General features: G+C 44.0%; 1 protein-coding gene across 1 annotated transcript in view; it reads right to left on the bottom strand.

Annotated features, from left to right (window-relative positions):
* The window catches only part of NSF (N-ethylmaleimide sensitive factor, vesicle fusing ATPase), an 81,112-nt gene extending 63,390 nt beyond the window's left edge, over positions 1–17,722 (bottom strand). The window contains exon 1 of the mRNA XM_040436142.1: positions 17,604–17,722. Within this exon, the coding sequence (XP_040292076.1) occupies positions 17,604–17,615 (12 nt within the window). The 5' untranslated portion in view covers positions 17,616–17,722. The remainder of the gene's footprint in view (positions 1–17,603) is intronic.
* Positions 17,723–18,200: the final 478 nt, after the last annotated feature.

Here is an 18,200-nt window from a genome sequence, read left to right as displayed (position 1 = left end):
TCAAAAAGGATGAATGCACCAAAACTGGACAACTGCGGATAGACTTCAGTTCCAGGCTGCTCTCCTAACATTCCTGACATTTTATCATACTATTGATTCAGTAGAAAAAAAAAACTGCTGAAACCAGCACTTCCGATGATTATTCATTATTTATAGCAGTGCTATAGATCAGGCTCCAGTAAGTGAGATACAAAAGCATCAATGAACAAGAATATTTAGAGCTGTTACTATGACAGGTCTGAAGTTTTATAAAATGACTAGCAGAAGGACCCGGCTTCGCACGGGTATATTTCATGTTTCTGTGTGTCATTAAAAGATATCGACAGTATCCACTATAATACCTCTTTCACACGGCGTCATGTTTTTGGCCCGGAAAAGATGCGGATGCGGGAGGTCAAAATTAGTATTTCAATAGTCTGCGACTATAAATTCCTGTTTCTGGTCTTATCATTTAAAATATAACTTTTATTCTTTCTTTATTAAACAATAATTTGCCACGAAAACATAAAGTGAAAGTGTTAAAAATACATATGGAGGGCTACTGTATTGGGGGGTGAGGGTATAATATCTCTACTTTATTGGTAGATCAGAAGGATATTACTACATATCCCTCTGAAAATGGAGTGTAGTCTATATCTTTGTAATTTATGTCTGCAATGTCAGCCAACACCAGGCATTCTGTCGGATTACCCTATAAGAAGTGCTCTTTGGATTGTATCTGACCCCTTTCTAGGAGTCTCTCAGTAGCTGTGCTATTGGCACTTTTAATCTATTTATGCTGCCCCTGTCATGTAATAAAGTGTGCTCGGCGTCTGCAGGCCGCCGTGTTCCTATTCAGTTGTTTGCCCTGCCATAATTTTTAAAAAGGTATTAAAGATGCAGCTCCCCCGACATGTTTCACCGTTAGATGCGGCGTCTTCAGGGGAAATGGAGCTACTATCAAGGGCCTGCGAGCTTCTATTGGCTGAAAAGGGTCATGTGACCAGGCTTCTAATGCATTTTTTGGGAATATCTTACGCAGGGATATCCTTTTGAACAGCTCACTGTCAGACAGCAGCACTGTCCTGTCTGAGCATGAGCTGCAGGGAGAAAGTCACCGTCCCTCCTACCTCTGAAGCTGACAGAAGTTGATTTTTACCTTCATTTTTTCAATCCCTGTCGGCTGCGGACTGGGAGGGGCGTGACCTAATCGGTGGGGTTTTTAAGTTCGTCTTTTGAGGTAGGCCTGAATGGCCACCCTACCTGCCCCCTGAACTGTGACCTCCACAGCACTCCGCTCCTTTAACAGTGTCATCCACAGCACCATGCCCCTTTAACCACCTCCCGTCTCGCTAACGCCGAAAGGTTTCCTGTGAACGCGCGCTCACAGGATCGCGCAGTTCACAAGTTCATCTGCAGCCAGCCGGCCGCAATCATTGGCTGGCAGGCTGTGGATTTTTGAAATGACCAATGAAATGGCTATGTCAGACGCTATTTTGAAAATAGCGTCTGATATACCTGCTACCTGGTCCTCTGGTGGTCCCTTTTGCTTGGATCGACCACCAGAGGACACAGGCAGCTCTGTAAGTAGCACCAAATCACCACACATACACATTACACATTACCCTGTCACTTATTAAACCCTTTTTTAGCACCTGATCACCCCCCTGTCCACCCCCTTGTCATTGATCACCCCCCTGTAAGGGTCCCTCATTACCGCCAGGTAGTTAGCTACTTGTTAGGTAGTTAGCGCCCAGCCCACCGCACTCGCTGATTAGCGTCATCAGCTAATCAGCACTAGTACTATATAGTATCTGTAAGTGATCAAGACTGATCGCAATCAGATCTATATCAGTAGATTAGGGTCACCTTAGGCTCTACAAAAAACGCAGTGTTCGCCCGATCAGGCCTGATCTTGTGCGCACACTTGCGTTCAGTCCGCCCCACCGCAGTGACAATTTTTTTTTTATGATCACTGCAAAAACATCATAAAATTGCTGTGCCGCTATAAAGATCACTTTTGAGCTTTTTGGATCTTTATTAGTGATCGCAGCTTTACTTCGCAAGCACTCCTTTTTACTAGGGAGGTTTGCTCTTTTTCCTGGGTAGTCTCAGAGGAATACCCCCTAAATTTAGTGAGCCCAAAATGTCAAACAAGGGGTATTCCGTTGAAGAGGCCTACAGGATTCTGGCCGTGATGGATGAAAGCGATGGGGACGCCTCACCCGCTGAATCCAGTGGTTCAGAATATGAACCTGTAGACAGCAGTGGCACTCTAACCGCTAGCGAAGATGACGAGGTTGAGGTCCCTGCTACGGTCAGGCGTACCCGATCCCATGTCAGGGTTCTGCATACCCCGCATGATGAGCCTAATTTGCAGCAGAGTGGGGCTGTCGCTGCCGGATCACGTGGTGAGGCATACACCAGCAGCGCAGCACATCCTGGACCTTCTACCAGCACTGCCGTATTCCCTGGTGAAGTGGCGAGCACCAGAAGGGCAGTTCAAGCTGGTACGGTGGCACGTGCAGTAACTCCCCCGTCGCAGCCACTGCGTTCACAGGCCCGTAGAACCCTTAGTCTCCCAGAGGTGCTGGCAAATCCTAATTGGCACTCCCCTGCTTCCGCCGCACCCATATTGCCCTCTTTCACCGCCCAGTCTGGAGTTCGCGTGGAGACAGCTCATTTAGGATCAGCCCTCGAGTTTTTTTGAGCTGTTCTTCACCACGGATCTCTATGACCTAGTTGTGGCAGAAACCAACCGCTACGCCACACAGTTTATTACCGCCAATCCGGAAAGCTTCTATGCCCAGCCTTACCGGTGGAAACCAGTCACAGTTTCCGAGTTTAAAATTCTTTTGGGCCTTATCCTTTGGGTCTAACTAAAAAAAAAAATGTATTGCGGTCATATTGGTCTAAAGACCCAATACATTACATGCCCATGCTCTCTGCTGCTATGTCCAGGGCACGTTTTGAGGTCATCATGTGCTTTATGCATTTCGCTGACAATAAAATCTGTCATCCAAGAGGCCACCCTGCTTATGACCGGCTCCACAAAATTCGGCCCCTCATAGACCATTTGTCATCCAAATTTGCAGATGCGTATACCCCTAATCAAAACATCTGCATAGACGAGTCCCTAGTACATTTTACCGGGCGCCTTGGCATCAAACAGTACATGCCCAGCAAGCGCGCCCGGTATGGGGTCAAACTGTATAAGCTCTGTGAAAGGGCCACAGGCTATACATATCGTTTTAGGGTCTATGAGGGAAAAGACTCAAAACTGGAGCCGGTCGGATGTCCTGACTACCTGGGGAGCAGTGGCAAGATTGTCTGGGACTTGGTGTCACCCTTACTCCACAAGGGGTACCACTTATACGTGGACAATTTTTACTCAAGCGTGGCCCTCTTTCGGCACTTACATCTAGTCGGAATTCAATGCTGTGGCACCGCGCGACCTAGTCGCCGGGGCTTCCCCCAACGGCTCGTTAGTACCCGACTTGCACGGGGGGAGAGGGCTGCCTTGTGTGACCAAGAACTGCTCGCGGTGAAGTGGAGGGACAAGAGGGACGTTTACCTTTTGTCCACCATTCACGCAGACACGACTGTCCAAATTGAAAGGGCAACTGGAGTCATTGTGAAACCCCTCTCTGTCCACAACTATAACCTTCACATGGGAGGGGTGGGTTTCAATGACCAAATGTTGGCTCCCTATTTAGTGTCCCGCCGCACCAGACGCTGGTATAAGAAGGTGTCTGTATATTTAATTCAATTGGCTGTATATAATAGTTTTGTTCTCTACAGTAAGGCTGGGAGAACAGAATCCTTCCTAAAATTCCAGGAAGAGATCATTTCGGAAATCCTGTATCCAGGAGGGCCCGTGCCCCAAGTCCCTGATGTAGTGAGCCGGCTACATGGCAGACACTTCCCCAGTGTCTATCCTGGTACCCCAACTCAACGTTCCCCAAGAAAAAGATGTCGTGTCTGTAGCAGGGGTGGAATAAGGCGTGACACCACCTTTTTTTGTCCTGACTGTCCTGACCAGCCTGCCCTATGCATAGGGAAGTGTTTCCGCAAGTTCCACACACAGGTACACTTAGTATAGGGATTGCGTGACACAGGACAGGCACACAGGGGTCTTAGGGCCCTTTCACACAGAGCTGCCACAAACCTCTCCTTTCACCTGGGACAAAGTGCATAATGTACTTCGCCACATCTCTGGGCGATTTGCGCTTTGCACATTGTCCCATGTGGAAGGAGAGGTTTGTCCTCTAAAGGTAAAAAAAAAAAAAAAAAAAAATCACAGGTAAGCAAAAAAGTTAATGTTCTGTTTCAAAAGTTCAATAAAGTTTATAAAAGTTAATGTTCTGTTCAAATGTTATATAAAGTTAATGTTAATAAATTTATTGCGTTGCGGCCTGTTTTTTTTTTACCTTCTAGGTGGACCAACCGATGAACCAGCTGCAGCACTGATGTGCATTCTGACAGAAGCATTGCGCTGCTGTCAGATTACACAAAAGTCAGTGTATGCGGCGCTGCAAGACGAGATTTCTCCTCTGCAGTAAAAAAGATACGTTTGCCGAGGCTTATGAGCTGAGGGGCGGTGTTCATATGCTTTGGCAAACACTTTGTATAAAAATAAAAAAAATAAAAAATTCCGGCAATGATTTATTCATCCACATCGATTGATGTGAATGGAGAAATCGGGTTTGCCAGGGCATACGAGCTGAGTGGGTTTGGATGTTGGGCGGAGCTCCTATGTCCTGGCAGACGCCTTTCCCCTCTTTTTTTTTGCACATTTTTTGGCAGAGATTTTTTCATCCACATTGATCGATGCGAATGAAGAAATCTGTGCTGTTCATTTTTTCTTTCAGCCCAGAGGCTGAACGAAAAAAAAAAAATCTCATTACTCGTATGCTCAATATAAGGAGAATAGCAGAAACTCCTAATGCTGGCCATACATGCAATGACTGCGGAGACCCTCAAATGCCAGGGCAGTACAAACACCCCACAAATGAGCCCATTTTGGAAAGAAGACACCCCAAGGTATTCGCTGAGGGGCATATTGAGTCCATGAAAGATTGAACTTTTTTTCCCAAGTTAGCGGAAAGGGAGACTTTGTGAGAAAAAAAAAATAACTATTTCTGCTAACTTGTGCCCAAAAAAAAAATCTTCTATGAACTCGCCATGCCCCTCACGGAATACCTTGGGGTGTCTTCTGTTTTTGTAAATATCTACCCAGAGTAAAAAAATTCAGAAACCCCATAGATGGACGTGAGTATACAATAAGAGAAGTTTTCAACTGCCGGAGCAGTGGTATTATTTATATTGCTTCTTGCAATTGTCCTAAGTTGTATGTGGGTAAAACCACACAGGAGCTGAGGCGTAGAATATCTGGACACATCAGTGCCATAAATACAGGCAAAGACACGTCACTCTATAGGCACATTACATATGCCCATGGGGGCAATCTTGAAGTCCTAAAATTCTGGGGACTGACGAAGAAAACTCTGGGACCTAGAAGTGGCAATTTAGATGTGAAACTTCTGCAGGAAGAGGCCAGATGGATACATAAATTGCAGACCCTGAGTCCAGGAGGCCTTAATGAAGGTTTTTCTTACACAGCCTTTATTTAATTAGACTATAGAATAATAAGAGAGCGTAGAAAGAGAAAAAATAATATGACAGCAAAATAATAAAAAGGAGGAAAAATAAGTGAACAGACCCCAGTACATATCCAAGGCAGATTAACCCACTAAATACAAGGCAGTTAGTCTAGTTTAAACAGTAAATGGATCTGGCCAGTCACAGCACAACCTCCATAGAATAAAATAATGTGTCATGTACAGTCTGTGAATGGTGATCTTAATCAAAATAGTAACTCCATTTGTATTACATCTCGGTAATTTTGGAAGTTGTAATGGATGTATAGTTGAATCCACAGGTGTAACGGACCAAGAATAGTTCGACCATCCTATCTTGCAGGTGTGGAGTGGGATTTCTCATATATCATTTTACATGTCTATTGACTGCAACACGTAGTGTTCCAGTGAAATGATTAAATTGGAACAGTAGGTACAGACATACGGCAGTCACATTAGAATAAACTGGAGCATAATTATAAATGCACCCCTATGTCCACCTGCAGGTGAGGGATGTGTATCAGCTATATATATATATATTTTTTTTGATTGATATTAAGTGATGGAGTAAGACTATTGATATAAGGTTTTTATTGTAACCCCCCTACAGCATACGCTAGTTATCCCATTCGACCGGTATGAACGGGTTAAGGGGTATCCCATTGAGAAGGGGTGGACATTGTGTGTGATCACACTCACTATGAACGGTTTAATGATTGGCCGTCATGGAAGGGATACGTCATTGAGAAGGGGCGGACACTGAGTGTGATCGCATTTACCATTGACAGACCGACATGACCACTACATAAGCAAAATCGGTAATTGATTACCTGTCAGCACTTGCGACGAGGCGGAACAAGGGAACGCACAGGATATACGTCAGCAGACGCTTCCTGTTTGCTATCGCATGTACTGACCGGAGTGAATGGCTGGTGATTGGCCGTAAGGGATAGGAGGGCGGAACCTTGGAAAGCATAAAGGGAGGTCTCAACGAGCGCGCGCATACACATACCCCACATCCCCTGACGAAGCCACAGTTCGTGGTGAAACATGTCGGGAGGGGTGGTATAGTGCGGCTAATTTTTAGACAGTTCCAGCGCAAATGAGAAAAGTTGAGTGGTTGCCCTATGAGCAGCATAGGTAGTTAGAGTAGAACAGAGTGAGGGACAAGGTATAGAGTAGTGCCATACTGACCTCTATCAACAGAAATAGAGGAAACAGCATAGCCATATTAAGGAAACAAGTATAGTGAGCAGAGTGTTAACCTGTAGATTGTTACAAATAGTGGCAACCTTTAAGGGGTAGCAACACTGTCAATAAAATTGCAACCCTCTGTACAGGAGTTAGACAGTGGAGGCTCTCTGCAGGTCTGACGTAATCACTATTGGTGGCAGAGCCCTTTATTAGGGAACGCCAGAGTGTACAACATCAGAGTGAATACCAACCATAGGAACAAGTTGGATGGAATAAACCAACTTGGGACCCTCACAGAATAAATGTGAACAGACTACTACGACTCTAATTGGAATAAATGTTCCCTATGCACTCCACAGACATTTAGGTGCGATAATTGGTTGTGGTCAGCAACCAGTAGCAATAGAAAAATGATCTCCTATTTCACTGTTACTGACAATTTTAATTGTTTTCCCCCTTTTTCGTGTGTCTTTTTGATTTTTTTAAATGAATTAATAAAGATATGATTTTAAATATCAGTTAGGGACCCCTAAAGGGATTTATGGTCCCACAGACCATTGCAGTATAAATAAATAATATCCCGAGGGTCTCTAAAAGGGACTTTGTATATAACTTTGTTTGGTACCCAAACCCGAACTTCTTCACAGAAGTTCGGGCTTGGGATCGGTGTTCTGTAGATTGTATTATTTTCCCTTATAACATGGTTATAAGGGGAAAATAATAGCATTCTGAATCCAGAATGCATAGTAAAATAGCGCTGAAGGGGTTAAAAAAAATTTTTTTAGCTCACCTTAGTCCAGTTGATCGCGCAGTCCGGCTTCTCGTCTGTCTCCTTTGTTGAACAGGACCTGTGGTGAGCATTCATTACAGGAACAGGACCTGTGGTGACGTCACTCCCGTCATCACATGAGCCATCACCATGGTAAAAGATCATGTGACGTACCATGTGATGACCGGAGTGACGTCACCACAGGTCCTTTACCTGTAATGAATGCTCACCACAGGTCCTGTTCAGCAAAGGAGACAGAAGGAGATGCCGGCATCGCGATCAAGTGCATTAAGGTGAGTTAAATTATTATTATTATTTTTTTAACCCCTCCAGCGCTATTTTACTTCGCATTCTGTATTCAAGAATGCTATTATTTTCCCTTATAACCATGTTATAAGGGAAAATAATAATGATCGGGTCTCCATCCCAATCGTCTCCTAGCAACCGTGCGTGAAAATCGCCCCGCATCCGCACTTGCTTGCGATTTTCACGCAACCCCATTCACTTCTATGGGGCCTGCGTTGCGTAAAAAACGCAGCATATAGAGCATGCTGCGATTTTCACGCAACGCATAAGTGATGCGTGAAAATCACCGCTCATGTGAACAGCCTCATAGAAATTAATGGTTCGGGATTCTGTGCGGGTGCAATACGTTCACCTACCGCATTGCACCCGCGCGGAAATCTCGCCCGTGTGAACGCAGCCTTACTTGTTTGGAGAGTTCCTTGGTCTTCATGGCAGTGTATGGTTAGTGATGCCTCTTGCTTAGGTGTTGCAGCCTCTGAGGTCTTTCAAAAAAGGTGTGTATATGTAATGACAGATCATGTGACACTTAGATTGCACCCAGGTGGACATCATTTCACTAATTATGTGACTTCTGAAGGTAATTGGTTGCACCAGAGCTTTTTATGGGCTTCCTAACAAAGGGGGTGAATACATACGCACATGCCAATTTTCTGTTTCTATTCAATAGTTTTATTTATATATTTTTCTCATTTCACTTCACCAACTTAGACTATTGTGTTCTGATCCATCACATAAAATTCAGATTAACAAAACATTGAACTTAAGGCTGTAATGTAACAAAACACAAAAAAAGTCAAGGGGGGTGAATACTTTTGCAAGGCACTGTATGGCTTCTTTAGTGAATATTACATTGGCAGTCACTCAGCTTTAAAAAAAAAAAACTGATAAACGTATTCTGAAAATATTCCCTGTGCCTATAAACTGTGCTCCAGGCATAGTCTCTGGCATGGAGACACAGAAGCACGCTGGTTGCCCCATGCCCAGTGTGTATTGTTCATGGCCCCTAATAATCACAATACTCTGCGCCCGTCGTCATACAGTCATTTTGGCTGCTCTAATGCTCAACGTTCAGTGGTGTCTCCATGCACAATGTCCAGAGTAGGAGAGTATACTTGGAGGGGCACGTAAAGAACAGAAGAGGACGACTCATGGGCAAAGGACTAATGATAATAGCAAGGTAGGAGAAGGCAAATGTTTTCTTGTAAGAAGGTGCTATCAGAGCTTAAAGGGTTAATTTAGGGCCACATAAGGTACCACCGGTCACATCATCTTCCTGCCCACACCAAGGAGAAAATCCCTAAGGCTTTAGATACATCTCTGTAATCGGCTGACCGATTAACACCATAAGCTTGTCAAACTGGGCACCATCTATCTTTCCTCCTCCTACTCGGTCTGAGCAGTTGTTCTCGACAGGTCAACTTCCATTCAATACTAATGTGTTAATTCCTGAGATTATAGAATCCATCATAGGTAACACTCCTCTGGAATTCTGGGGAAAATGTATGCAAATGAGCTCCTAAAAAGCTCTGCCTCTAATGCCACCAGATGTAAGGTTGCCATCCTATAAGTCAATGTCCAACCTTTTAAAAGAGGCCTTGAGACATGACTTGGATAAAGCCTGCATTAGACAGGCAGATCAGCAAGCGATTGTCGGGAGGCGTTCCCTCCCGGCAATCGGCTGCTCACCAGCGGAGGAGACCACTGCTATTACATGCAGTGATCTCCTCCGAAACATGGAGAGGAGCGATCGCTATGCCATCCCCATGCTGCATAGTGGTTTGCCGGTGGCAGATCGCTATTAGACAGTGCGATTTGCTGCCGGCAAGCGCAGATTTTTTAGCATGCTTAAAAATCTGTGGAAGTATTACACTGGGAGATGATCACTAACAAGCGTTCATGTGAAAACTCGTTAGCGATTATCGTCCGAAATATCGGCAACTGTAATACAGCTTTAGGCCTCTTGCACACGACAGTATGTCTTTCAGTATTTTCTGGTCCGCAAAAAATACAGATGACGTCCGTGTGCATTCCGTTTTTTGCGGAACGGAACATCTGGCCTCTAATAGAACAGTACAATCCTTGTCCGTTATGCGGACAATAATAGGACATGTTCTATCCTTGAACGGAAATACGGAAACAGAAGGCATACGGAGTACATTCCGTTTTTTTTTCAGATCCATTGAAATGAATGGTTCCGTGAACGGAAAAAAAAAACGTTTGTGTGAAAGAGGCCTTAAAGAGGACCCTTCATCACTCCTGACATGCCCAATTTAATAGCTACATGCATTCCCCATGTAATACCAATTCTGGAGCATCTATTCTTATGGCTCTATGTTGTGCCATCCCTTTATTATTCCTACTAGAAGTTATAAATGAAAGGCTAGCAGTCTGCAGTAATGGTACAGAGGGGAGGTAACCTGTTGGGGGTGAGTACCTGCACAGTCTGAAAATGGCAGCACTGAGTGGATAAAGTGAGTCTGTGCAGGTACACACCCCTTCAATTAAAAAAATTTGAAAAACAAAACCTCATCAAGAACAATGTTACAATATCTCCAAACACTGTGGTATAGAGGTAGCGCTATGACTAGGTTTGACAGCACAAGCAATATCATGTGGGGTCTCCATCTTGAGATTTTATCGGTAAGGCAGGAGATAAATAATGCAAACTGCTTCTAAACCCAGAATGTTCCTTGTGGCTGAAGCAGAAAGGATTCAGAGACTATCAGGAAAAACCCAACCTCCCTCCCTCCTAGATCCCTGCAGCAGCACAGAATCCAGGTCACCCAGGGTTTCTCCGTCATATCAGGAGATTTTAATGGGTATCTGAGGAATCGGTGCCTTGTGCTAAATCTGGCCGCAGCCTGCGGGGATGACTGCGCATTCGCACCCTCCCTGGGAAGGACACATCAGCACCAGTACTCCATAATGATTCCTAGTGTCACAAGTGCTATCTTCTTACATGCAAATGATGACTATTTATCCCAATCAGTATGCAGATGCCATGTGAGCAGCTTAATACAGACTTCACACGATGGGGAGGGGGGGGGGGGGGTGCGAAGATGCTGTGATAAGAACAGGGATGTAATCAGTTACCTTCTACTCCTAGTTAGACCACAAGAGGACATAATCAATGATCCAATATATCAGGGATGGCCAACCTGCGGCTCTCCAGCTGTTGTAAAACCACAATTCCCACCATGCTATGCTGTAGGCTGATAGTTGCGAACAGTGTGGGCATGCTGGGAGTTGTAGTTTTGCAACAGCTGGAGAGCCACAGGTTGGCCATCCCTGCAATATATCCACCCCGGGTGCTGTTAAAGTGGCTCCAAGATGGCACCCCACTTCTGTGTTACAAAAAAATACAATACAGGAAACCACTAACAAACATCTGCTCCTGGTCAGGCGGACATTTGGATGACCACATGTAATACTAACCTGTTGTATGTGCTCTTGGCAGCTGTGTCGGTTCCATGTTCATATCTGCCCACATTGCTGAGAAAAATGATGTTTTAATATATGCAAATGAGCCTCTAGGAGCAACGGGGGCGTTGCCTTTACACCTAAAGGCTTCACTTTCTCTGCACTTTGACAGGGCCAGCAGCTTCGCCAGGCTCTTTGGATGTAAACTTCCTGTTCGGTGACGATGCAGCCAATCACTGGCTGCAGTAGCATCAAACAGGAAGTTTACATCCAGAGGGCGCAGAGGAGCAACCAAGGCTGTGGGGCGAAGGAGCAAGGAGCCTACAACTGGGAAGCAGATAAGTATGCTTCTCTTTGCAGGTCTCCTAAGAAGGAGGGTTTGGCAAAACACCCCCTTAAGGTGCACAACCCCTTTAAACACCTAGGCAACCGCTTTAAAACCTGTCCTGGCCTCCCATTTACCCAGCTAATAGCTTTGTTACAATAGCATCCTAGGTTAGGTTTGTCCACTCCAGTCCTAAAGGTAGGACCACTTGGCAGAGTACCATGCAGCCGTACTAGTCAAACTAATTAGGAGCGCACTGTTCATTCGGTCTGCATTGTTAATGGCCATTAAATAAGCCTATAGATGGAGTAAACCTACAACAGCTTTATCACAGTGGCTCAGGTCCGTTATAGAGCAGGAGGAGCTGAGCAGGTTAATATGTAGTTTTATGGGGAAAGATTCAGCATAACTTATTTTACTCATCTAAGTTCCTGCTCATTCTGGTCTATGAAGTCCAGGAGGCGGTCCTATCAGTGATTGACAGCCTTCCCTCTATGACTGTGTATACAGAGATAGCTGTCAGTCACTGATAGTGTAACAGTGGCTGCTGTGTGCCACTGTTCCCCTGCTTACCGCCGCGGTCCCGGGCGCCGTGTTCAGCAGTGATCTGCTGCCAGTGTTTCCTTTAAGCCCTGGCCACAGCATGCTTGCTGCTCATTTCCTTAAGGGCCGGCGCGCGTCACTTCCTGTGTTTTATGGGTTGGATTATGTGACCTTGCCAACCAATCCTAGCCCTCATGCACATATAGAAGTGGCTCAACCCCCTTTCCAGATGCCTCAGTGTCAAGGTCTTTGTGTCATGCTAAGGTTCCTGATTATTAGTGTTGAACTTGTGTTTTAAGTTCAGCGTCTAAAGTTCGGGTTATCGAAGAATCGCGTTATGGATTCCGCTACCACGGACCATAACAGAATTTAGAATCCATAACGCGATTCTTCAATAACCCGAACTTTAGACGCCGAACTTAAAACACAAGTTCGCGCAACACTATTCCTGATATCTGCTTGTGTTCCTGACTCGTGCTTATGTTTCTGAACTCTGCTACCGTTTTGATCCCTGCCTGCTTGCCTTGACTCTCCTGTTGCCGATCCAGATTGCCTGACCTGTACCTGTGCCGCCTGCCCTGACCTGCTGCCTGTCTGACTTCGCCTCTGCCTCATCCTTTGGTCCTGCACTGTTGCTCCTGGTAATGACTCTGACAACACCTGTACCTCCGGTACCTTTCTCAGGTACCACCTGGTCCGCATGGACCAGCTGCCTCGTGTGCCTATTCTCCTCAAGATGTAGCGACCTGGTGTTACCCTCAGGAAAGTCTATCCCCACCAACAGTGGTACTGTGAAGATCGAGGGGTTCACTTAGACAACGCCCTTAGAGGAGGTAGGACATGTGGCACAGTGGGTTCACACCCACTGGTTCGTGACACATAGGACCGCCTCCTTGACATCAAAGACCAGAATGAGCAGGAATTTAAATGAAAGAAATACAGGTTAAGGAGAGTTCATATCACTGTTATTTTTCCGCTCCTCTGGTCTGTTAGAACAGAAAAATAAAGAAAAAAAACGGATCCTGTGCATCAGTTACGCACATTTGAACTCCGTTATTTTAGTACTGCATGCAGGACTTTTTTTCCGTCTAAAATCTGGATTTCATCTTCAGTCACGAGGAGAGAGAGTGTGTGTGATATGTGCACTCTTCTCTCCCCTAGCTCTAATGATCAGTGGGGGTCTCAGTACTCAAAACGTGGGTCTCTATGACATACCAAATGTTTTTATTTTTTTATTTTTTTAAAGTTAGTGATGCTCTGGGCTAACATCTGGAGCCATCGTTGTTAGTGCAAAAAAAATGCATTTAAAAACACCTCTAAAACTGTAAAATGCAGAAAAACACCAGCAAAAATCTATGTACAAAAGTACCCTCAGGGCCAGCTCACATGGCAGAATTTTGTCGCGGATACCGGCGGTGGCTGCATGGTGTCTGCCTCCCATTAATTCAATAGGACTGTCAAAGTGGAGAGGGTGCAGTAGATGCAATGCCACCTTCTATGCGGGCACATATGAACATGGGACCAACACAGATGCCCATGTAACAGGTCAGTCAGTTTCATAGGTACAGGTTCTCTGTAGTGCAACACATAGCAGGGATGTCATTAACGGCTGCAGCTGGCACCTATAGACATTTATACCGCCACCGATACCACTCAGCAAAGCGGTCAGCAATGACTAACTGAAGTCATTCTCAACATCTGCAGTGCCAGCACAACAATGACAACGGCTAGTGGTGGTGACACAACCCACAGCAGTGCAGTCTCCAGCCTGTGTTTCCATCACTCCACCAGGGGAAGGGAAAATAAAGGAACTGAATGAGACGCCTACTATTCCCACAGGGAAACCAGTGACACACGGCAACAAATTATAGAATAGTAATAGAATGTAAATCATGACAGCAGCAGGCACAGTCTGTGCCCTGACGAGCTGCCCTGCAAGTCACAGCCGCCCATTGCATGGCTGGAGACAGATACCCAGACTAACGGGCTGGTACAGTATAACAGTATACATCTATAGACAGCTGCTAGCCGTATACAGCACAACCTCTCCCCCATACATCTCCACTGCTCAAACAGGACCGGGATGACAATCTACACACGTCCCAACATATACTGAAATTATATGAAAATCTATACTGAGCAGCAGAGGATTATGTGCACACAAACCACCCACAATGTGAAATGCCATACTATATCTATAACCAAGGCATCTGCATGGATTCCATATGTTCTCCCCGTTTCATCCGGGTAGTACCCACAATCCAAAAACATACTGATAAGTTAATTGGCTTACATATGGAGCATGACTTCTAGTCCACACTACAACATGCTGTATGAAGCCGGTAGTCAGAACTAGGGTCATGGCCGAAAAAGGCGCTTACATTTCTACAATCTAAGCTCATTCATTGTACTACAGTTTCTATAATATGGTGTACATGAAAAACTTAAGGAAATTAGATTGTGGGTCACAATATGGACTATGTTGGCACTATATAAGAAACAAAAATAAATACTACATATGTGTATATGCTATGTATAGAATATACGGGTTATGTATATGCTGTATACTGTGTTCACAATATCTGGCTATGTATGCGATACATAGGTTATGTGTATGCTATGTATATAGTATCTTGCTCTGTATATGAAATATGAGTTATGTATATACTGTATACTATAAATATAATATCTGGCTATGTATAGGGTATATAGGTTATGAAGCCACGCTGTTGTGATAGATACAGTATGTAGTTGTTTTGTCTTGCTGAACTATTCAAGGCCTTCCCTGAATGAGACATTGTCCGGACGGGCTCATATGTTGTTCTAAAGCCTCTATATACTGTTCAGTGTTGATAGTGCCTTTCCAGAAGTGTCAGCTGCCCACCCCATAGGCACTAATGCCACCCAATACCATCAGAGATGCAGAGATTTGAACTGTGCGCTGATAAGATGGATGGTCCCTCTCCTCTTGAGACCTCAGACCATGGTGACTGTGGTCTCCAAACACAATTTTACATTACGATTCATCTGACCACGGAACAGTTTTCCATTTTGCCTCAGTCCATTTTAAATGAGCTTTGGCCCAGAGAAGACGCTGGTGTGTCTGGATCGTGTAGAGTCACGATCCAGACACACCACCGTCTTCTCTGGGCCAAAGCTCATTTAAAATGGACTGAGGCAAAATGGAAAACTGTTCTGTGGTCAGATGAATCATAATGTAAAATTGGTTGAGCATGCCTGGTGTAGACATATGGCTTCTTCTTTGCATGATGCACAGACAGTGATTTCCAGTACAGAATCCTGCCTGTCTTTAATGCAGCGCCGCGTGAGGGCCGTAGTCCCGAGCATCTAATATTGACCGCTTCGTAGTCCCTTGCGCACAGATTCTCTGATGTTTTTGATATTCCCATATACTGTAGACGGTGGGATATACAAAGTCTTCGCAATTTTACGTTGAGGAACATTTTTCTGAAGTTGTTCCACACTTTTTAGACGCAGTTTCTCGCAGATTGGTGAACCTCCCCCAGATTCTGCCTCTAACATGATCTTTTTGTGCCCGGTCATGTGACCTAGCTGCTGTTAGTACCACAGAGGGCACTGCCACATATTTAGGCTTTTATGCAGTTTTAGAATCTAAAACCTGGAGTGGATTAAAAAAAAAAAAAAGAGAGGAGACCCTGCTGTCCTTTTATGATCCACTCCCGATTTTGGGATCAAAAACCAGATTAAACAAAACTGAACGTGTGGCAAATTCAAAATGATTAAAATGGTAAAATCTCTCACTTTCCAATACATGTTCTATCTACGGTATTGTGAATAAAATATGGGTTTTGTAAATCATGACTGCTTTTATTTACAGGTTACACAGTGTCCTAACCTTTCTAGAATTGGGGTTGAATAGGATATATGGGTTATGTATATGCTGTATACTATGTATATACCAGTAATATCTGGTTATGTATATGATATATGGGTTATGTATATGCTGTATACTATGTATATACCGGTAATATCTGGTTATGTATATGATATATGGGTTATGTATATGCTGTATACTATGTATATGATATATGGGTTATGTATACGTTGTATACTGTGTGTATATAATATCTGGTTATGTATATGCTGTATACTATGTATATACCGGTAATATCTGGTTATGTATATGATATATGGGTTATGTATATGCTGTATATGTATACTATGCATATAATATATGACTATGTATATGATATATGGGTTATGTATATGCTGTATACTATGTATATAATATCTGACTATGTATATGATATATAGGTTATGTATACATTTTATACTATGTATATAATATCTGGTTATGTATATGCTGTATACTAGGTATATACCGGTAATATCTGGTTATGTATATGATATATGAGTTATGTATATTCTGTATACTGTGTATATAATATCTGGTTATGTATGATATATGAGTTATGTATATGCTGTATATATAATATCTGGTTATGTATATGCTGTAAACTAGGTATATACCGGTAATATCTGGTTATGTATATGAAATATCAGTTATGTATATGCTGTATACTGTGTATATACCAGTAGTATCTGGTTATGTATATGCTGTATACTGTGTATATAATATCTGCCTATGTATATGCTGTATACTGTGTATATAATATCTGGCTATGTATATGATATGGGTTATGTATATGCTGTATAATACGTATATAATATCTGGTTATGTATATGATATATGGGTTATGTATATGCTGCATACTATGTATATAACAGCTGGCTATGTATATGATTAGGTTTGTGCATATGCTGTACACTATCCGGCTACATATATGAAATATGGGTTATGTATATGCTGTATGCGATGTATATAACAGCTGACTATGTATATGATATATGGGTTATGTATATGCTGTATATAGTATCTGGTTATGTATATGATTAGGTTTGTGTATACGCTGTATACTATGTATATAATATTTGGCTACATATATGAAATATGGGTTATGTATATACTATATACTATGCAGCTGACTATGTATATCATATATGGCTGTGTATATGCAGTGCACTATTTTATGTCTAATACTGTGTATTATTATATCCTACTCATATACTGTACCTTACGTCCACCAGTGGTATATGTGCTCTATGTGTATACTTCCAGTAGGTCTGCGTACACTGTATGCTATAGATGTGCGCACACTGTGTGTGGAGGCTGTATATATCAGGTATACAGCAATTCTAACGCATCTTCCAGGCGCTGCGTTCGCTGCGGCCAGGGATGCCACCAGTAATGACAGGAACTGCTTGCGGCGTCCATTCAATTACACAGGTACACGTACAACCACTGACTCCCCGTGGAAGCGGCGCAGCCCCTGCTCCTAGATGCTGTGTGAACTATGTCACCAGGATGCCGGCGACTGTCACTTACCCGGCCCGCCATTGCTGCTGCTGTCCCCTCACACCGAAAGCCACCGGCTACACAGGCAACTGAACCAGCTCAGCACTAAAGCAAAGAGCCGCTCCGGGGGAGGGGCCGACCAGGTCACATGACTGCTGTCAGGAGCGTAAGACGTAAAAGCCCGATCCCGGAAGACGGCGTGGCTTCATGGTGGCGACGTAAAGGAGCGGGAAGACATGTTTCTGGTGGTTGTGGGCAAAAAAACAACTAGAGATTAGCAACAATGTAATAATGGCCGCTGGTTTTCAGTGGGTAAAAGGCAAAATAGGGTCGTGGTTTTGCTACAAAAACAGGGTACATCTTTCTGTGACAATGTTATTGGCTGTTGTGGTGGCTGGTTGATGTTGTTTGTGGACGGGCTTATATCCTGGGGTGCAGAGGAGGCCCAAATGCCCCTCTGCCTGTTGGAAGGCAGCATTATTGGAAGATGGGGACCCTAGAAGAGATTTGGGGTTATTACATGCTTGCCGGCTTTTAAACTGCAGCCTCCAGGAGAGGGGATGTTGAGTCGCCCATGATGGTGGGATTTTTTTCTGACAGTACCCCAACCCTTGTAACAGGCCCCCC

This window comes from Bufo bufo, chromosome 6, assembly GCF_905171765.1.
Source record: "Bufo bufo chromosome 6, aBufBuf1.1, whole genome shotgun sequence".
In the NCBI taxonomy this organism is placed as follows: Eukaryota; Metazoa; Chordata; class Amphibia; order Anura; family Bufonidae; genus Bufo; species Bufo bufo.
The sequence above is the reverse complement of the archived record's forward strand: the minus strand, read 5'-3'. Positions and strand labels throughout refer to the sequence as shown.